This window comes from Canis lupus, chromosome 11 (assembly GCF_048164855.1).
Source record: "Canis lupus baileyi chromosome 11, mCanLup2.hap1, whole genome shotgun sequence".
In the NCBI taxonomy this organism is placed as follows: Eukaryota; Metazoa; Chordata; class Mammalia; order Carnivora; family Canidae; genus Canis; species Canis lupus.
Genome location: NC_132848.1, coordinates 40019536 through 40041344, shown reverse-complemented (window position 1 = coordinate 40041344; position 21809 = coordinate 40019536). Strand labels below are relative to the sequence as shown.

Genomic DNA, 21809 nt, shown 5'->3' with positions numbered 1-21809 from the left:
CACAGAAAAATCCGTGGTATAAAACCATTCACATTTTAAAAGTACCTAAATATATTTCATGAATTCATAATGCAGAGGAAACCATACAGACTCATTCATATATACTAAAATGTCAACCAGTGACTGACAGGAAGGGAAACAGGGTTAGCTGGAAGGAGGAAGAAGAGGGAAAGGCATCTTCCAAATGCTTCCATATTGTTAAACTGTTAAAACTGTGATGTAAAACTCAGTACCAAAACACATAAAAGATATGAATGCCCTCTGCACCTTAGTATGCAAACTGTAACTTACTCCTAACCACAAAGCTTGGTTTCCTCCAGGTTCTTCAATTTAAGGCAGTACTGAGAGGCAACCATCTACCAACAGAAAGCTACCAAGCTATTTACCCTATGTCATAACGTCTATGTGTGTCTGTTTCTTGCAGCTGGAATTAAGATGCATTCCGTCTCCAAATCTTCACCTGAGAAAATCACTTTTGCATTTTCACAACAGGACACCAATACATCTGTAAGCATGTTCCACTCAAACATATTCTCAAGTTCTACTGCACAGTACTACTATTTAATTAAACATTCAAAAGCTGCTTAATCTGTACTAGACAGTAGTATCAAGTTTAGAGAAACAGGTACAAAAAAGATAGAAAAATGCCAGACCACCCCAGAAGGCAAACATGAGATTCTTCAAATCATAAGAGACAGAAGTGACAAGAAGTGGACTCTCCTTCTCCCCTTCTCCTCTCCTGCAACTTCACAGATACCAACAGATGTATATAGGCGTATATAGGCATAGATGTATACCTAGCAAGAATAGAAGTTGCCACATTATTTTTTTCGCTTTTTTTCACCCACTTAAAGAGACAGTAGGCCCAACCTAAGCAAGTGCGGCAGTAGAAAATGAAAATAGACGTCCCCCGAGGCTACCAAATAAAGGCATCTTCTTAGTTTTCTGACAAGAAGAAACATTCATTAAAGAAAAAGGAGAGCAACAAAGGGCGAATCCTGTCCAGCCCAGCCCAGCCCCGCCTCAGGCTGCAGGGATTAAAGCATCGCCTGTACCACCTCTACCACCTGGGTTACATACAGCCCAGGAAGCTTACAGCACAAGCAGGGACTTCACTTCCCTTGGATTCACTCTGAAATAGACTCCGTCCATGCTCTTCCCTTCTGACCAATCACTTCCCACTTCCTGGTGGAAACAGAAGTCAGGAGAAAGCACACATTTCCAGTCCCAGCACAGAGCAGGCCACTCAATAAACATCTGCTGCCTAGTGGATGATGAATCTGCTGAAAACTGACAGGGCAACAGCTCTGTACATGCGCTTCCTTTTTCAACTAAATTCCAATGGACACCACTGATGAAGTTCTGAGAGTAAATGCTGATAAATCTATTTTCAGAATGCTGAAGGCAAAGAACAGCAGAAAAAAGAATTTTTTTTAAAGTAGGTAGGAAGAAAAGGAAAATTCAGACTGCACAGCACAACTTCTAAATGAAGAAAGGGGGATCCCTGGGTGGCGCAGCGGTTTAGCGCCTGTCTTTGGCCCAGGGCGCGATCCTGGAGACCCGGGTTCGAATCCCACGTCGGGCTCCCGGTGCATGGAGCCTGCTTCTCCCTCTGCCTGTGTCTCTGCCTCTCTCTCTCTCTCTGTGACTATCATAAATAAATAAAAATTAAAAAAATAATAAATGAAGAAAGGAGCCATCGTATGACCAAATCCAGAATGTGAAGATATGACGTAACACACAAAGGTGTAGTAACCTTTTTTGGAAAGTAGAACACTATGAGTAAGAGCAAGACAGAAAGAGAATATGTGTAGATATAAGGATTCGTGCAAAGCACAAAGGAGAAATATTTTTAAAACTGAATACTGTTTTGGGGGTAACTTTGCAGCCTGATGTTAAAAGTTGCTTTGAAAAAAAAAAAAAGTTGCTTTGTTAATAACGTATTTGCTACTGGATCAGAATGCTACAGAGAAACCTGATAAACTTCACAAATATAAAACCTGTATAAAAGAAATTATAAAACTTTACTATAAAAAGAAAGCCCTCATTAAAAATGAAGAGACATCACTATTTCTGTATGGGAAGGCAGTTTAATATGCTAAAACTGTGAGAACTAGGATTTTATTTTTGTATTTCATTCTCTAGTTTTTCCACACTGAGTACACTATTTTCCTATTTACAAATTATTTAGTTTTAAATGGGAACTTTAAAAATCTTGATGATGCTTTTAAGTTGGCCTTTTCATTTTGTATTTGAAAGGGTGGAGAGGGAAAAAAGGTACACGAGGGATTGAGGAGGGACATCTCCCAGCACAGTGCCCACGGGCATCACCAAGACTGCAGCCAGGTGTGCTTGAGATGAGTGCGCTGGTTTTCCATTGCTGGGGTGGCTGTCCAACGGCTGTGTCCGCACGTCACCCTAACAGGCTGGAAAATGCCAGGCTTCTGTCCACAGCCTTTGTCAGGGATGGCACAGTCCCGGAGAACAAGATAAAAGGTACATATGTGGGGAGCCAGACCAGGGTGTGTGTGTGGGGGGGGGGGGTGTTGCACGGGTGAGAGCAGGGAGGGAGGGAGGGAAAGAGATGGGAGTAGGAGGGACTGGATGGGGGAGTGGGGAGGAAAGCAGGAAAGGAGATAAGGGGATAGGAGGATAGTGAGGAGGTGTTCCTTAGACAAAGCGGTTAGAATGGGGGGGGGGCAGAGAGGAAGAGGGAAGTGAGCAGACAGTGAGGGGAGTACCAGGACTAATATAGTGAGGTGGGAGTATGGGAAGGGGGAAGGGTAAGAGTGAGTGGCAGGTGTGTGGGGTGGGGGAAGTGTTTGGAGCACATGGGGGACAGGTGCCCTAGAGGCTCAGAAGGCCTCAGGTGCTCAGTAGTGGGGGATTGGGCAGGTGAGCCAGGCAGGTGCAGGTACAAGACTTGCCACTCTGGCTCAGAAGGGCTGCAAGCATTGCCAACTCAGCACCTGGCCTGGACAGGACATTGCTGCTAGGACAGAAGGACCTGCCTTCCAACTACCCAAGCAAGGGCATCGAGGCTGAAGAGCTCCAGGGCAGACAAGCTGCCCAGTAGCCACCTGGGCCCACCATGCTCACCAGCCAGGTTAGAGTCATAAAGAAAAAGGGGTTTTGCACAGCAGGGTCAAAGGGGAGAACCAGAAGCCAGTCAACCAGCCACTAAGACAAGGGCAATGCCAGGAGTGGGGTCCCCTAAAATACTTTCCTGCTCCCTCCACCTTGGAGGTACCTCGTTGGGACTGCTTCGAAGTGAAACGTTCTTTCAGGACAAATGTCACTAAAAGTCAACACAGAAGCTACGAAATGAGGTAGGTGCAGCCTTCGGGTTCCTTTGGGTCTCTCCACACCACCATGGAGTACCAGATTAAGAGCCAGGGCAGGTCACATAACCATTCTCTGCCTCAGTTTCCCCATCTACAAAATGGGGAGATTATCCTCCTCCCATGCCTCATTGCAAGACAGTAGCATTATCAAAGTCAGTCACTCCTCAACCTGAATTTCAGCACCTGCATCAGTGGCAGAGGCAGGGAGAGGGGGCTTTTCATTGCTTTGAGAGCCTAGGATAGAAATTATGTCTTTTAAATAATTAAGGTGTATTGGGACTAAGGAGAGCAAAGAATCAGAATAGAATTCTTTTAAAAAAATAAAAAATTAAGAAAAAAAAAAAAAAACCTAAGAGGCAGACGAGATCTAAGATCCTGATTTGGCTGCATGCAAGTTACAAGGAGAACCACCATTTATGGCCCTTATCATTCACGGCTAGTAACCATTTCTACAAGGCCTGTCACTGGCCCCTGAGAGCATCAGATTAATGTGATTCTTTCACTTGATTCCAATGGAGCCATCCTACCCCTTCAATCTTCTGTTGCTGATATAAGACGGCTGTCTGCTCACCCTTCAAAAATAAATAAAGAGGGGTGCCTGGGTAGCTTAGTCGGTTAAACATCGGGACTCCTGGTTTGGGCTCAGGTCATGATCTCAGAGTTGTGAGATCGAGCCCCATGTCAGGCTCCCCACTCAGTGGAGAGTCAACTTGGGATTCTCTCTCCAGCCTCTCCCTCTGCCCCTCCCACCCCTAAGTGAGCACTCCCTCCCGAAATGAAATAAATAAGACCTTTAAAAATAAATAAATAGATAAATAAACGAAACTCAGATCACTTATATTACATATGTCAACTGAATTCTAATTTAGAAACAGCATATTTGTTTTCAGAAAGAGTATAAAAATGTTCAAAGATACTAAGAATAAAATTCCAAGGTCTCACTACCCTAACAAAATTGTTTTCATTTTCCAAGATGTTTAGACTCTGAAAAAGATACAATAAAAGGATTCAACTGTTTGCTGGTGCTGCTATAAAGGCACTAGTTTCTTTTGGTTAGAAAAATAGAAAGCTTAACTAAAAACTCAAAGAAATTCATGGATTATTCCCTTGAAATTCACTCCTTGCCCTTCTGAATCAAAGGGAGGGAAAGAACACCTTGCCCCACCTCCAGGGTGCACCTGTTTGTCCACTGTCACTGCCCTTCCTCCGTGAGGACAATCCCTCCCCAGAGGTCACTTTCTCACACTCACACCTGGAAACATCTGTTCTTCCAGGTGGCTCATCAACTGAAGCTACTATCTCTTGAAAGAAATTCTTTCAATTCCTCATAGCTGTTTTTAAAAAGTACTATTACCTGCCAAGTATAAAAGAACACAGCATTCCATGTTATAAGTGCATAAAAATGAAACAGCAGGGTTAGATGACTGTCCCCAAGGCACAGAATGAGCTGAATGAAGGCAAGTGAAACCGCCCTTCTCCAAAAAGGGCCAATCCTGAATCATTCTCCCCACTTGTATCCTTCAGGAGCTCCTAAGATCCAAACATGTGCAGAACATAAAGCAAGAAAACAAAAAGGGGGAAGCAGGCATTAATGTGCATTCAACACTCATGGAGAATCTGGCAACCGGGCCTGCATGTTAAACATCTACTCATGAAAGCTCTTCGACGTCACAACAACCAGGCTCTTGACTTCCTGGCCTACTCAGCAGTACCACATACCAGGCCGAAAACCCGGCAGTGCATCTACACAAAACAGGGGGATGCACCTGGCAGAGTGCAACATCCAGGCTAGATGGGCTGCCTCAAATGCAAAACTGTTTCTCTTTGGCCCTGCCCTAATGTTTGTGTGTTCTGAAATATATTCATCAAAATCTCTACCTTCTCAGCTGCACGAATTTTGATCAAAAGTTTACGCATCTCACTGAATAAAGTTTATGTGGAGGCAGACTTCAAATGCTGCCTTTAAGCACCAGAAGGGCCTGCTCTGTGCACCCTGTCACCTCCATGCCCATAGTCATGCTGGCACCTGTGCCTTCAACTCTACTGTCCAAATCCTATCCATCCTCTAAAGTACCAACCCCTGGGCCTTGAGGGGATTCCCATTCCTTCCCAATCCCTGCTTGCATTTCTCAGGGCAAGGTACAGGGAGGAGCCTGGAGCTTCTATGAGCATTCTGGCATACCACTCTCTCAGTAACCCCTTGTGTTCAAAAACTGGGGAGCTCAACAAATCCCACTGCTCAGGTTTCTGTAGAGCTCAACCTCCAGCACTGCATTTTCTTCCTGAAGATTGGTGGATGGGGGGCCAAAGTGCCAACCCTCTAAGCAGACGGCTGGTCCTTCTCATGACCAGCCCCATCCTGGCTACCCAGGGGACCCTGCGCCAAGAATAGGGGACAGAGACCAAATATATTTTTCTCCACACCATACCAGGCATGAGAAAGTAATCACCGTTCACTTCACACAGGACAGCTAACATATACATAAAAAGTTCTTAAAAAGCAGTGGAAAAGAGAGGTGCCTAGCAGGCTCAGACAGAGGAAGATGTGATTCTTGATCTCCCGGTCATGAGTTCAAGACCCATGATACTTACGGAGTCTATTTGAAATAAAAAATGAGTGGAAAAGAGAACCAGCAACTCAACAGAAAAATGAGCAAATCCATCAACAGTTCTCCGAAGAAGAGATATTAATAGCTCTTGAACATTTCAAAAGATGCTTCATGACACTCACAATAAGAGAAACGCAAATTAAAACAGATGCCATTTTTCAGCCTGGTGAAAAAGCAAATGTTTGCCCAAAGCTCTGCTGGGGAGGCTGAGGGGAACCAGCTGCTTGTGACCCTGGTGGGAACATGAGCACAAGTTTCCCTGTTGTGGCGGTCCTTGTGACAGCAACATATCTGAAATCACTGAAATGCCTTCTGTAGGAGACAGGTGCATGCACACAGGAGTACTACAGTTGTACAACAGCACAGGGGCATCTGTTTGCACACACACAGCACGCTCGCTCTCCAGGAAGGGAGGCAAGGAGTCTGCACAGGATGCTACCTGCTGAGTAAAACCCAAAGAAAGGGCAAGCATCCACAGACTAAGGCCAACATTTGCAGTAAGATGGACAAAATATATCGAAAGGGTGCGGAAGGCTCCAGATTTCCCCAAAAGGCTGCTAATTTTTTAGGTACTTTGACTTTTGAACCAGGTATATGGTTTAAATACTTTATCAGAAAGAAGAAAATTGACACCTACCAAGAAATGAGTCTGACTTGTATCAGGCATTAAAAAAAAATTATTACAAGGAGCTTTTGGACACAATAACTGCACATCCTCAGTGGGTCATATTTTCTGAGGATAAAAAAGAACTACAAAGAAATCTTGAATTCGGTGAAGTTTGTTGTCAGTAGTAGTACTGACATAGTAATTCCCAAACCATTCTGTCTGTACAGTAGTAGAGAGCTAACGATTTTTTACTGATGTCAGAAATGAGATTTTCACAGTGGCAAAAAGAACACAACAATATGGAATGGGGGAAGGTAAGGAAGAAACCTGTTAGGATTTAAACTGGGTGCATGTGTATAAACTCATGATTGGAAAAAGTGTGTATGTTTCCTGGCTCTGTCCCCTAAAAAAGATGGGAGCAAGGACACCTCGATGGCGATGTGCACAACCAGGGCACAGGCTCTGATTCCTTAACAACGTCTCCCAGTGAAAGAAGCAGGACTTCCTCAAGAAATGGCTACTTCAAGGTCTGGGGCAGGGAAAGAACAAGAGCCCAGAACATTTGGAGACCAGGGAAGTGCTCACAGACGCAGAGAATCTATGAGTCCACAAAGATTTTTTTTTAAAGGGAGGTGGGGGTAGGTGAGACATACCTCCAAAATATGTCCACAGCCTAATCCCTGGAACCCTGAATGTGATCTTGCTTAGAAAAGGATTCCTGGTGGATGTAATTAAGGATCTTGAGTCCAAAAGAGAATCCTAGATTACCCAGTTGGGCCCTAAGTCTAGGACCAAGTGTCCTCATAAAGGACACAGAGATGTGACAGACAGGAGGCAATGTGGCCACCCACAGAGGCAGATGGAGGGATGCATCCACAAGCCAAGACATCTGGAGGCTCAAAGGAGCCTGCAGAGGGACAGTGGCCTCAGAAGCACATTGATTTCAGACTTCTGGCCTCTGAATTGTGAGAGAATAACCTTCTCTCATGTGAAAGCCACCTAGTTTGTGGCAATTACTTACAGCAGGCAAAGGAAACTACTACAGAAAGTGAGAGATGAATGAGAGAGGCAAGTTCTTTCCAGAAGAATACACGTTAATAAACACAGAAGGGCTTATAGGATCAGAAACCAGCATTTTGGATTTCCCAATGTTAAAACTGATCCAAGCAAGGACTGCCAATGGACGCTGAATGCACTGGCTGGACAAGAAGATACTCCAAGCCCCCAAGAACTGCCCCCAGGACTGTGTGCAGGGAAAAGACACCTTTAAAATAAAGCCAGCCCTTCCAGGCATCTAGCATATGATGAAGAGTGCGACAACCGTGACAGGATGCGAATCAACAAGCACTAGTATAAAAAAAGTTCAGCTGAATTTAATTGTAAAGAAACACTCAGATGAATCTAGGAAGCAAGCCGTTTTATAGGACAACTGGCCCGGGCTTTTCTTAAAAGGTGAGGGTCATGAATAATCAAACTAAGTTAGAGAACTAACAGCCAAATGCAACATATAAACCTTGACTGATTCTAGAGTTAAAACAACAACAACAGAAAAGGCTGTCAGACACGGATGGTACCATTAGTGGAAACTCAAACATGGACTGTACATTGGACAATACCATTTATGTTAGTTTTTTGAGTATGAGATTCTACAGAAGATGCTTCTAGTCTCAGCAGATCTATATTACTTAAAGGTAAAGCAATATTATGTCTGCAGCTTTCATATATTTCCACCAAATTAAAAAAGTATACATTAAAACAGAGAGAAAGAACAAATGTGGAAAAAAAGAACAGCTGGTAAATCTGGGCAGGGGAGTATTTGGGTGTTTGCCAAAATACTCTTTCACTAGAAAGAATAGAAAACAGGCATGAGAATTCTTAAAATAAAATGTCGAGGGCTCAAAACCATTTTGAGATGCCCCTCCCTAACCCCAAAGGAGGGCTGGAAGGAAGGTCCTCAGGTCCCTGCCTGGTGGGTCTCAGGAGGATCCTGAGAACCTGCATTTAACAAGCATGAGCTAATCCTCATGCTCAGGTAAATCTGGAACCAGCACCTGGACTGTTTGTTTTTCCCCTACCTTTTTTTTCCAGTAGTCTGCTGGCATCAGGATGCAGTCTAACTCCCCATGTCTCCCAAGCAGCAGGCCAGTGGGTATTTACTGTGTGAATTCTCGAGGACAGTCCCTAGTCACGTGAGGTTGATTATCTTAAGGCAAAACTATTCTAAGGGAAGCCCAACTCAGACTGGTGGATGAAGGTTGAAGGTTGAAGGTTGAAGTCTGTTCCCACAAATGCAAATACCATGCTTCTAGATGGGTTTCAGTGTTCCATTTAGTGGCTTTCCTCTCCAGTGGAACAAGAGTAACAGGATGGAAAGGTACCACAAGTGTGGTGTCATTACCACATGATGCATGATACACCAAAAAATACCTGAATATTACAAGGTATCACAACTCTAATTTTCAAAAGCTGAAGAATGGCTCCTAAGCTCACTATAACATCAGAAAGTAGACTTCTTTGTCATTCTTGCTTAGGGTCTAAGCCTAAGTGGACAGGAAAAGGGGAACAGAAGGTGGCTAGAGAGCAAAAGAAGGATGAGCAGGCAGCGGAGAAGGCCGGAATGGTCAGGAGAGTCTGGAATGGTCATGACTGGTGCATGTGGAAATGGGGTGACAAGGCTACAGAAACAGGGGTCTGACTTTCAAATCTGTCTGAATAGCAGAACGAGTGGCAGCTCCACTCCTCACCCTAGCAGATGCCAGGCAGCTCCATCTCTAGGAAGGGCATCTTGGACTGGGGAGCCCCAGGTTCACCTGGGACGATGATCAAGGTACTGCTGAGACCCGAAGCCCTGTCCCCACTGGGCCGTCCAGCAGAAACCTGGCAATGCCCTGTCACCAGAGCTCAGAGCCCAGAGGACAGATCTACAGTACTCCTCCGAAACAGGAGCAAACAACCTAGGGCCAGCAGAAAACCAAAGAAAGCCTCGCACAAGAAATGTGGGAAAGGACCTGGAGGGAAGAGACTCTTCAGCGAGAAAGAAAAATGAGCAAACAAAACTACTATGAAGAGAACACAAACATGAAATGAAGACATTTTTAAAATTTCTTTTAAATCCAGAGAAAAAAGAACTCATGAATAATAATAATTTTAAAAGATAGCAAAAATACTATTAAAAAAAGAATCTCTAGAAGTGCTAAAATACAAAGAGGAATTTTCCAGAAAGCAGAGCAAAACTTTTTTAAAGAGGGTGGGGTGGGGGAGAATAGGAAATAAAAGGCCTAGAGCAGGCAATACTACATCAGCATACTGATATTCCGGGGAGAGAGAACACAGAATGGAGGAGGTGAAACAAGCAAAGAATTATTTAAGAAAATCCCCGGAACTGAAAAGGAAGAGTCTTTGGGTTGCCAGGGGCCTCTCCAGTACCCAGCACAAGGGGCACAAATGCATGCCAGGCTCTGCTGAGCTGCAGCAACAAGCAAGCCCAGACCCTATGACGCTTAAAAACAATGATGCATTCCTCATGGCATGTCACTCTAAGGCAGGGGAGGGGGGTGCTCCGCACTGAGTGTCATCACCTTAAATGATGCCAGTTATCAACTAAGAGAGGAGGAAACGTTCACAATTAATCACTGGCCCCAGAACTGGAGCAGGGCACCCCGTGCCTCAGCTCCAGGGCATGGTGACTGCATGAGGCCACCGAGCTCTGGGAGTGAGGACAAGGCCAGGGTGGCAGAAAGCTGGAAATGTGTGGTCAACCATGACTATCATGGGCCAAAAGAAGATCCTGCAATCTTCCAGAAAGAAAACACAAGTCCCATGGAAAGGGACAGACCTGAAACAACTTGTCAACATTAGAAGGCAGAGGGATGCCTGGGTGGCGCAGCGGTTTAGCGCCTGCCTTTGGCCCAGGGCGCGATCCTGGAGACCGGGGATCGAATCCCACGTTGGGCTCTCGGTGCACGGAGCCTGCTTCTCCCTCTGCCTATGTCTCTGCCTCTCTCTCTCTCTCTCTGTGACTATCATAAATAAATAAAAATTTAAAAAAAATTAGAAGGCAGAAAGTAAGGAGACAATCCCTAAAAAGTTCTAAAGGAATCTTTTTCTAGAATTCTGCATTATCAATCTACCAACTAAATGCAAAGAAAGACACTTATGATGGTCTCAAAATTCTCCTCCAATGCATGTCCAAGTGAAAGAAGTGTGAAATAAGTTAGGGGAAGTCAGGGGACAGGACACCTGTGACGGGCAGAGCAGGTCCGAAGGCTCTGGGGGCCCTTCCTCCGGAAGGTGCTAGTCAAAAGGTCCTCTGGCTCTGAACATTTGGGGAAAGATGCAAACAACTGACAAGCATTTGGAGTTGAATCAGAAATAGTACATAGAAAGAAAAAAAAAAGTTATTAGCTGCAGGAAAAACAAAAATTCATGCACAACATGCTCAGTAGCAATAAGAATAGTGTTCAGTCATACACATATATATTAAATGTTGATCTCAAAATTACACCATATCTACATGAGGGATGTAAACATGGAGGAGGAGGGCAGCTTTAGAGAATAAACCATCATCTTCCAAAGAATAAAGGCACTAAGTAACACGGACAAATAACAAATTAGCAAGCTATTATCCTATGACACAAAGACAAATACCAAAATCAGCTAACCGAAGTTAAGTGCTTGCCTCTGGGTGGGGAAAAACAAAGGCAGGGACTCTGTTTTACCCAACAAACCATGCAGAGACTATTTGGCTTTTCAAACTATATGCATGTTAAAAAAAAAAAAAAAAAACACTAAAGGTAAGTCCAGTTCAGCCTCTGCCTGGGGAGCCTCAGCCTAGTAGGTTGGCATGATTTTCAATCAGGCATCGGAGCTCTTCCAAAGAGCTAGCAGCACTGATCCAAGTGATACAAGGGCTGAAACACTTAAGTGACAATTCCTGTCCTGGAGATTGGGAATTTTATTGAGAAGAAAACACAGGCATGGAAAAGAGCTCTAGTGCACAATGCACGGGGCACAAGCTCACTCCCCTAGGCATGGTCCAGAATGTTCACTGATAGGAAGGGAGACTCTGGCACAAGCAGTAAAAAACAAACAAACAAAAACACCCTTTGAGAAATGAGAAAGACTAGAACTTGAGAGGAACAGGCAATGCACTTCCAGAACCGGGACGGGCTAGCCGTGAGGGCGTGTGTTAAGTGGGAGTGTGAACAGTTTTTTCAAAGAGATTTCACTCCTAACAAGGAGGGCAAGATTGTCAATGGGCTGGCTCCCTGTTGACTTACATTTTCAGTGTCCTTGGACACTACCAATCGGAAGTCCTGTAACATTTTTCACCCCTTCTGCAGTGTCTCGGATATACCATCCCTGCTCATTAGTAACACTGATCCACCCTATTCTTCAGCCCCTCATAACTAAAATCACAAATTTTATAATCTGGCCCAAGGCCTCTTCCAAGCCAGCCAGATATGACCCCCATCTGCCGGCCAGCCTCAACACTGTACCCTGTTTTCATGTTCTAAAGAACACTACCCTTCTTTGCATTCCTAAAGCACTCCCTGCTCTTGGCTGCCACAGGACCTCTGCACATGCAGAGGAACAAATTCCCTCCTAGGCCTCCCTATTCTATACATCCTTATTCTCAGCTTGAGCCTCAACTCATCATGGAAACAAGTGCCCCTGATTACTGTAACTCAGGAGTCCTTCTCATAAGCTCTCAGGCATTCCTTTCCTTCATACCAGTTTGTAAATTAACCCTCATTTGTATGATTATCTAATTCTTGGTCCCTTTACTGTCTAGGCCAGGGGTTCCTAGACCACAGCAACAGCTTCCCAAGTGAAGCTATGAAGTGCAACATCCCAGACCTATTCCATCAAAAACTTGAGGTGGGAGGTAAAAACTCCACGTTTTGAAAATCCTCAGGGCGATTCTGATGCACACTCCAGTTTGAGAATCCCTGCTCCAGGGACCAGGATGGCACTTCTCAGCGTCCCCTGACACCAAGCATGGTCACAGACAACAGTTAAGGACTTGGCAGGATTTCCCGGTGGAATGAATGGTGAAAAACTTCCCATGGCTTCCTGCATCCCCCTTTATTAATTCTAAACACCTCTGTCCAACTTTAGAAGTCCGATAACCAAAGCTGAGGCTGCTGCAGACATGGGTTCTACCCAGGGCTCCCTGGCCTTTCTGCGTTCAAAATTTGGCTATTATTTGTTATCTGTGTAGATTTCTCTTGGTCTTAATTTCCTCAGCTCTAAAATGAGAATGACCACAGTATTTCCTAAGGTTGTTGAGATAACTGAATAAGCCAATGAGACTCCTGCCTGCACACACATGTAAACACCCAGCAAATTTAGGTATTATTGTTTCATAACAATAATTATGCAATTTTAAATGATCTTCCCCCTGAGTCTCAGCTCTTCTTACTCAAGACTGACTACAAACACTTAAGAGTAGCTTTTCTCCCTTTCAAACTACTGGCATCTAACACCCATCCCCGGCTTGAAACTGTCTAGGATCTAAGAGCCCTGCTTGAGCTTTCTCTGCTCCACCTCCTGGAACAGCTGGGCTGTGCTGGCTGGACAGCCTGCGTCTTAATAACACATATCCTCCCAGAGCTCTACTGAAGTCACTTTCTAAAGTCCCCTGCCACCTCTGGAATCAGATCTTGGTAACTCAAACAGTTAGCAGGGGGTTTCATTGAAGACTTTGGTGGCTAGGAATCAAACGGAGCTCACACGGGGAGCTATTTCTAGACCAACAGTGGTAGTTGGTAAAGTATTAATAGCAACAATTAAAATGTATTCCCATCATATAGATTAGAAAACAACAACCACCACCACCCAGCAAGCAAGCCCGCACAGGGCAGTTCCCGCCTCTAGGATGCCACAGGGTCTACCCGCTGCCTGCGCGTGCGGGTCCGCCGGGGTCCGGCCGAGGCTGGGCGTCCCGGGAGCCGCGGGAGCCGCGGGAGCCGCGGGAGCCGCGGGAGCCACACGGCGCACAGCGTGCACCCGGCCGCCGCCGCGCCTGCCCGGGACCCGGGGCACCCGCACGTCTGGGCGCGGCCGCGGGCCGGCGGGGGCCGCAGCCCTTGGCTCCCCAACGGTTAAGTGCTGAGTAATTTTCCTGCGGAGCCAACAGGCGAAGCGGGGGCTCTGCCAACGGCAACAGTATTTTTATCCTCCTTCCCCAACGCGGCGGCGCGGCAGCGGCGGCGCCCAGGGGTCCTCGCGGCACGCTCGGGAATCGCCGGCTGCCGGGGCGACGTGGACGCCAGATCTCCGCGCGGGGCCGGCGGGGCCGGCGGGGCCGGGGGCGGGGGGCGCCGGCCGACCCGGAGCCCCGCGGCCAGCACCCCCCGCCGGGCCTAGGCGCTCGCGGTCTGCGCCCGAGTTGGCCGGCAGCTGTGCCGCACGAGCGCACCGGGAGGGCCGGACCGCAGCCCCCAGCGGGCTGAGAGCGCGGCGCGCGGTCCCGCAGGCCGCCCCGGGCCGCACGCGCCCCCGGCCCCCAACCCCGCCGCCGCGGCGCCGCGGAATGAATGGGGCTCCCCGCCCGCCCGCCGAGGGCGCGAACTCACAGGCGACGTAGGCGAGGAGCGCGATGCCCAGCAGCAGCTTCATCCTCCTGCGGTTGACGGCAGACACGAGGCGCAGCAGCGCCTTGCTCACCATGCCCGGGAGCCGCGCCGGTCCAGGGCCCTGCCGCGCGGGGCCGCCTGCTGCACAATGCGCGGCGGCGCGGACGGCGGCGGCGGCGGCTGTGGCGGCGGCGGCGGCGGCGGCCGCGGAGAGCCCCGCCCCCTACCTCCGGCCCGCGCGGTCCCGCCCCCGCGCGCCGGGTTTCCTGCTGGGGGAGCCGCCGCGCACGCGCGACCCCGCCCCGCCCCGCCCCGCCGCGCCCCGCCCCGCCCCTCTGCCTCCTCGCCCCGCAGGCGCAATCGCCGCCACAGGCTCCTCCGTTTTCGAAGAATGTGGCCGCGTGCCGGGGGCGGGGCGTGCGCGGCGCATGCGCGTGCCGGCGCGCTTTCCCCGCGGGGCCGACGGGGTCCTACCTGGGGCGCGTTGGTGTCCGGGCCCGGCCCAGCGGGCGGCGGGGCCCCCGGGAGCCAGGAGAGGTTTATGCGGAATTTGGGCCTGTCTCTGAAGTTCTTTGAGCGCGTCTTTCAGAAAGTGGGCCGGCCCCGTGGGCTGCTGTGTGGCTTCGGCCGCAACAGGGCGGGAAGAGGCTCGATCCTGCGGCCGCGCTGCAGTCGGAGCCCGGTGGCGGGTTCTCGGCCTTGACCCGCTGGGAGGTCTGTCTCAGCTTTGTTGTTATTATTATGAACACGTACTGCTGGCGGTACAGAATTAGGACACACCAGGGAAGGGGAGGAATGACGGCGCGCCGTCCGTCCCGGAGGAAACACGGATGGTGTCGGCTCCGGGTGCCCCGGGGCGCCCACCTGTGACCCCGTGGCCCGGCGGTGTGCGCCCGCGGCGGTGCCGGCTCGGTGTGCCCAGGCCGCGAGCATCGAGCATCGGAGCATCGGGGACTGCCCGCTGCGAACGCGGAGCCGCGCCAGGCACCAGGACCAGCAGCCGGCCCCGGTACAGGAGAGGGCATGGTCCGCGCAGGCCTGCGGTGCCAAGCCCGTGAGCCCCAGAAAATGCTGGGGAGCTACCGGATGGAAGTGCTGAGAGCGTCGGGGAGAAATCGGAGGAGCACCAGCGTCCCTGGAATGCCAGGCCGATTTGCCAGTTAGATACTTTGTATTAGCTTCCCGAGAAGCCTCCAAGAATAGTCAACGACTAGCAATAAACCCAAAGCACTAACACGTTACAGCCCTGAAACCACACAGTGCAAATGCTGTGATTGTGTGATGCAATACAACCTTCCCCTATCCCTGGCGTATCCCAGGAACTCTCTGGGAGAATCGGTGAATGGAAGGAAACACGCTGAGCAGCCTTATGGCGGGAAGAGCCACCCTGCTGTCATGCTGCCCACAAATGGAGGGGCCCACTTTCAAGATGCCTGGATCCCAGTCTCTGAAAATATGGGAGCAGCCAGGTGGTACTTCCTTCACTTCCTGTGAAGGCAGACAGAGCCTTACGGTGGGAGCCAGAAGCCTGTGTTCCCACACACGCAGGGGTTCTGGAGTCCGCCTCTGAGCCTTGAACAAATCGCTTTTTGCCTGTGAATCTTAGTTCACCTATCATTAACATTTTGGATTTGGATTTGGGTTAGATCTATGATTGCTGCACGGAAGTGCCTAGGGCAGGCAGGGCCCTGGGCTCCTCTGATTCTGATTCTGTGATTTTTTGATTAAATGTAAGGGACAGATAATGAAAAAGATTTTGTTGACACTTGCCCTACTGGGAAAATCGTAAGTGGGTTTCAAACATATTCGGTTGTAGGTACGATTTGGTTAATAGATTCCTATCAACTAAATTGATAGGTATCTATCGATTCAAACAGGACAGCAATGAAACACATGCTATTTCTGAACAAAAAGGCAGAACCACATTCCTAGTTGAGTGTTTTTCTGCCACCATACACCATTCCCAATTTCTCCTACCCCACTGGAGTAAGTATATGGAAATGCCATCAGTGGCTACAGGTAAAATGCTGCTGCTGCCATCATTACCACCAGGAAAGCTGTTGGTGGCCCAAGACCCTGATTTCCAGCTCAACCAAAGCCAGAATTGGGAAGTGGGCAACAGCACATCTCGTGCCCAGTGGAGGTGCAAAGGCGCAAGGAAACAGAGGTACCAAAGAGGTCCTCCAAACTCATCAGGGAATCTGTGGGCTTTGGTCTGTCATTCCCTCTGCCCCCTTCTCTGCTTTCTCTTGTCTTGTTCCAACCAGTCCACCTCCACTTCCCCCAACAGGCCTGTGCTTATGTCCCCACCCCCACGCCTCCTCCTTCCTATCAATGACATCATTCTTTCTGTGGATATGTTAACAAGAATATTTTTTTAAAAGATTTTATTTATTTATTCATGACAACACAGAGCGAGAGAGGCAGAGACACAGGTTGAGGGAGAAGCAGGCTCCATGCAGGGAGCCTAATGTGGGACTCCATCCCGGGTCTCCAGGATCACAACCCGGCGGAAGGCGGCACCAAACCACTGGGCCACTGGGGCTGCCCAACAAGAATATTTTTGAGCAATTACTAGTTACAAGGGGTAATTAAGAATTGAATCGATATGGCTCCTGTTCTAGAGTGTTAAAAATCTACGAAGGGCAGGAAATAACACTTATTACCCCTCTATCACATGCCAGGGCCTGTTCCACAAGATGCTTTGACACATGATCTGAAATTCTTGTAGCAGCCCTGTGGTATAGGGACACCATTGCTGCTGCTGTGTTTAATAGAGGGACTGAAACCTTAAGAGTTTAGGCAGTAACTGGAAGCCTGGGGATGGGGTTTTAGTTCATACCTTGCCCCTAGGTCAGGATGCTCTCTGCAGGAGAGTGAAAACATGCGCAGAAACAACTGTAATTCCTGGTAGCAGATGGTGAGGGCTGTGGGACAGGCTCTGTCGATGGCTAAGAAATTTCACAAGACAGAAACACTGCTCCCAGGAAGTATGGGGCACCAGGTCTGTGGGTACATGCTCACCAAAGTTGAGAGGCAGCAGCTCCAGCGGGAGTGTTTGTACCACAGAAATAACCTATGGATATAAATCAGGGCTGCTGCTGCCTTTTTTTGTTTGTTTTCCTTTTAAACTAGCACATCTGTGCTTCCAGGTGAGAACAGGGAGAGGAAGGTTTGGCAGAATAGGGCTACGTCAGCAGGATTTAAAAGAACTGGTAAGATTTTGTGTGTGGGGTTTCCCTGGGGAAAGAGCAAGGACAGGGGCAAGGGGGAGGGATAGGCTTCCAGAGGGAACGGTGGGATGTTTGTCCGGCTGGAGGGACAGGGATTGAGAGGAGAAGGTATAAATGTTGGAAAGAAAACATTCTGGAAGGCCTTGAGGGTTAGTACAAACCATGAGTCAGTCAGGCCCTGGCCAAGGGTCACTTTCTTTGCTGGCTACTTACCGGTGGCCTCAGCCTCCATCTGTACTTGGGGTCTCTGTTCTTTTTTTTTTCTTTCTTTCTTTCTTTTTTTTTTTTTTTTTAAGATTTATTTATTTGTTTATTCATGAGAGACACAGAAAGAGAGAGAGGCAGAGACACAGGCAGAGGGAGAAGCAGGCCCCATGCAAGGAGCTCGATGTGGGACTTGATCCTGGGACTCCAGGATCATGCCCTGGGATGAAGGCAGGCGCTAAACCGCTGAGCCACCCAGGGATCCCCAGAGGCCTCTGTTCTGTTCTGCAGGAGTACATGCACTGCATGGTCCAGCCCCTGGCAGGATCTGCCCCTCGGAGGTCCTCGTGGAAGACCAGTGGGAGAGACAACTTCTGCTTCTGGCTCTTCCAGTGTAGCCATTGCTAGTGGTTGCTGCAAGTTGCTAGTGGTTGCATTAGCCATTCACTAGCAAAGGTAGGTGATTCCAAACCCCAGCTGTCATCTTGTCATCTTGTCAGAGAATCAGTGCCTCTCTTCTGAGCTGTTCCAGGGCTGAGCACCCTTGGGCATTCACTGCTTCTCAACTCTGGGTATTCTTTCTTATTCTTCTAATATCTCTCCTCTTTGTCCTCATAAGCCTCCCAACAGCTTTGTCACCAATCTCCTGTATTACATTTCTAATGTTTGAAATACTTAGGATAGTTTTACTGACTAGACCTTGACTAACACATCTTCCACTAAGATACTTGAGAAAGAACTGCCTGTCATGAAGCTGCTTCTCCACACCAGGCCAGCTCTGCCACAGGTCACTGCTGCTTTCTGCTGGGTGCTGACCCTGATGCATGCCCTGGAGTCCCTCTGTAGAGGACATTACTGCCGTGGGTCTCAAAAGAGAGCAGAGGAGAGGCGGGTCTCTTGTTTCCTGCCCTACGGTCGCACCACCACCACCACCGTAGTGAGTGCACTGGACCTTCTCTTGGGCTTGGGGACACAGGAGGGTTTAATATGCCAGCCACATGAACAATTTGAAATTGTATATCTAACATTCCCATTTCTAGGAGTCTTTTTAAAAAATAGGCTTTTTTTTTTAACAGCTTTGTACTTAAAAAAAATAACAGCTTTAGACTTGCAGAAAAATTGAGAAAGTACAGAGCATTCTCATGCACTTATTTTCTCCTGTCATTGACATCTTGCATTTACATAGGATCTATGTCCCTTCATGTCAGGGCTTCATACTGTCACCATGATTTGTGACTGCCTGATGTTGGCCTTGATTGCCTGGCTTAGGCGTGTTTGTCAGGTTCCTCCACTGCACGGCTATACTTTGCCACTTTCCATTCTGTCTTTGCAAGAAAGCCACTCTACACAGCCTGCACCTGAGAAGCTGGAAGTTCTGTACCACCTCCTTGAGAGGGGGTGTATCTATATAAATTATGTGGAATTTTTGTCTCATCAAACCTATCATAATATCCAATTATTTAATTATACAATCTATCATCCAGTAGGGATTTAGGGATATTATTTTGTGCCTTCAGTTGTAATGCAATGCCACTTTGTTTATTTCATTGCTCAAATTGTTTCAGCTTGGGTCCCTGGGAGCTCTTTAAGTTGGCTCTTGTGCACCTTTGATCTACCCTCATTCACTGTGGTTGGGTGTTTTGGTTTTGTCTTGTGTTTTGTTTTTTGTTTTTAGCATTTCCTTACTTTCTGCCACTGCAAGTGCTCCAGGTTCATTCATCTTGTATATTTCCTACCCCAGGCCCAGAATGTGTTCATCCTGATGTCTCCAACTCCAATCCATTGCTACATGGATCCTTCTAGCCTCTTCCCTTGCTACTTTCAGTGAGAAACCTGGCTCCTGCCCACTACCCACTGTCCATTTACTTCATTGTCTGATTACAGAACTCATGTACAGCAGTGTCACCTAAGAGATCTTTGACCAATGCACCACTGGGGATGGCCATCTGTGCAGTCTTCCATCCCTTCCCCTCTATGCACACACACACATACATGTACTCCTGTCTTCTCCTCTGCCCTGTCCCCCACTCCCAGGCCCTCCATCTGGCCCTAACCCTGGAATTCCTGTTTATTTCTATACAGCGCATTTTGTTTCCCCTTGTTTAGTTCATACCCTGGTGGCCTCCCCTTCCTATGTTCCAAAGCAAATACAGTTCCCTTTCTACAAAATACCCTGGTGTCCTCCTTAAAGTACCTTCCCAAGCCCAATTAGGCTCGGAGTCTGGTCTTTAGTCCATAGATGCTGGGTGTGACCGGCCCTCCCTGGGCAGTGGCATCCATTGTCAGGCAGGTCTCCTGACCACAGAGGCCAGAGTGGAAAAAGGGGTCATGGGAGGGGCACCGGGTATGGTAGGCACAACAGCCCAGGTGGACAGGAGGAGGAACACGCCAGGAGTTGTGGGGGAAATGGCACAGAGATAAGTTTGAGGGTTATTTCAGAAGCAGAACAATGGAAGGTCTAGTTGATTGTAGCAGTCAAAGGAGAGAAAAATTAATCACATAAGACTCTCATGTTGTATGGCGGGCTGACAGGTCTTCGTGAGGTGTTACTCAGTGAAGACTGAAAATATTTTCCTCCCAGGTGTTTGCATTTTAATGAGACTCCTGGTCTAGAATTCAGAATTGGCAAAGAGATTTCAAGTGCACATCAACTGCAGGAGCAATGCAGTGGTTGCTCGCAGCAGGAGTTAGGAAGGTCTCCTGCTTCCAGACCCAGCAGGTGACATGCTGTGATGTTAGTGATGCCTGTGTGGTTGGGGAAGACTGGGGCAGGGTTGGGAGACCCAGGGCACTTTTGGTTGTCCTAGTTCTATCTGCAAGTTTCCTTCTAGTTCAGGGATTTTTCGGTGAATTGTTAAGTACTAAAAACTACCATTGGAGGTGATCATTTTGAGCAAAGTCTCCATGTCATATCCTGCAGGCAGCATCTTTCCTTGTCTACTGTAAAGGCAGTCCTATATTCCTGGCTAAAATAGCCAAGGAGCTGGAAGGTAGCCTGATAATAATGAGTTCCTTAAAACTGACCTAGGACTTTAGTCAGAGCACTGTCTTATAAGGCAACAGTGAACTAATCAGTACTTCAGTGGATTAGGTATCAGCCACGAAACCATGTTTTTCAGACCTTATAATACTTCATTTTTTAAAGATTGTATTTATTCATGAGAGACACAGAGAGAGAGAGAGAGAGAGGCAGAGACACAGGCAGAGGGAGAAGCAGGCTCCCCACGAGGAGCCCAATGTGGGACTTGATCCTGGGACTCCAGGAATCACGCCCTAAACTGAAGGCAGGCGCCCAACCACTGAGCCACCCAGGCATCCCAAGACCTTATAATACTTTACATATTAAGGGAGAAAACTTAAAATGAGAATTTTGTGGGCACAAAGAGTGATGAGAAAATTTTGTGTGTGTGTGCACGTGCACACTCACACACACACACAGGCATGCACATGTACATGTGTGTAAATAAACACCTGTATGGGATCTTCAGAAGCAGAGAATGCAAAATATGGCATTTTCATAAGAAACAGAAAAAGGCCCTTCTTTCTCAAAATACCTCACTTCTATCCGGCAGGAAGTTCTCATAGTAAATATATAAATTATGATATTATAATAAATCATAAAAATTATTTATTAATATTAATCTATGATATTGTACCTTTAATTAATGCATAACCTGTACAACTATATGTGGTATACATGGCCAGAAGTAGAGTGAGATGCAATGACACAGCAAGAAGTCAGGGGAGCAGACAGTCGGAAAATGGCTTCCTGAGGTGCCGGGGTGGCTCAATTGTTGAATGACTGACTCTTGATTTTGGCTCAGGTCATGATCTCCGGGTGGTGGGATTGAGTGCTGCATTGGCCTCCATGCTCAGCACAGAGTCTCCTTGTCCCTCTCCCTCTGCTCCTCTCTACCTCTTGTGCACGCACATTCTGTCTCAAGTAAATAAATAAATAAAATCTTTTTTTTTTTTAAAGGAAAAAAATGACTTCCCTGTTAGCATATGAAGCCATGGAATTATAACAATGAGATCTACTCTTATTGGGTTTTCTGGTGCACAACTAGTTATCATTTAGTAAAGCACTTCAAGCAGGCAAGCATCTGGCACATGCAGAACCGTGCATGAAATAGCCCACGTCTTGACATCCTCCACTTGTACTTCGCTGTCTGGACCCACAGTCAATGCCAGCAGTACAGGAAGTTGGGATGGGACCGAATTAAGCTAAGTAG

General features: G+C 47.7%; 1 protein-coding gene and 1 long non-coding RNA gene across 4 annotated transcripts in view; one reads left to right on the top strand and one right to left on the bottom strand.

Moving 5' to 3' along the window:
• Positions 1–14329, bottom strand: part of UXS1 (UDP-glucuronate decarboxylase 1) — a 94407-nt gene extending 80078 nt beyond the window's left edge. For both annotated transcript variants that reach the window (XM_072844365.1, XM_072844366.1), the window contains exon 1: positions 14141–14329. In XM_072844365.1, the coding sequence (XP_072700466.1) occupies positions 14141–14234 (94 nt within the window). In that variant the 5' untranslated portion in view covers positions 14235–14329. The remainder of the gene's footprint in view (positions 1–14140) is intronic.
• A 258-nt stretch (positions 14330–14587) lies between these two features.
• LOC140643027 (uncharacterized) lies at positions 14588–21564 on the top strand. 2 transcript variants are annotated; one of them, XR_012039410.1, is made up of 3 exons: positions 14588–16307; positions 17869–18033; positions 19319–21564. It is a non-coding gene; the product is annotated as an uncharacterized lncRNA (long non-coding RNA). The 2 variants fall into 2 exon arrangements; XR_012039409.1 differs by having other exon boundaries at positions 17869–21564.
• The last annotated feature ends 245 nt before the right edge of the window (positions 21565–21809 follow it).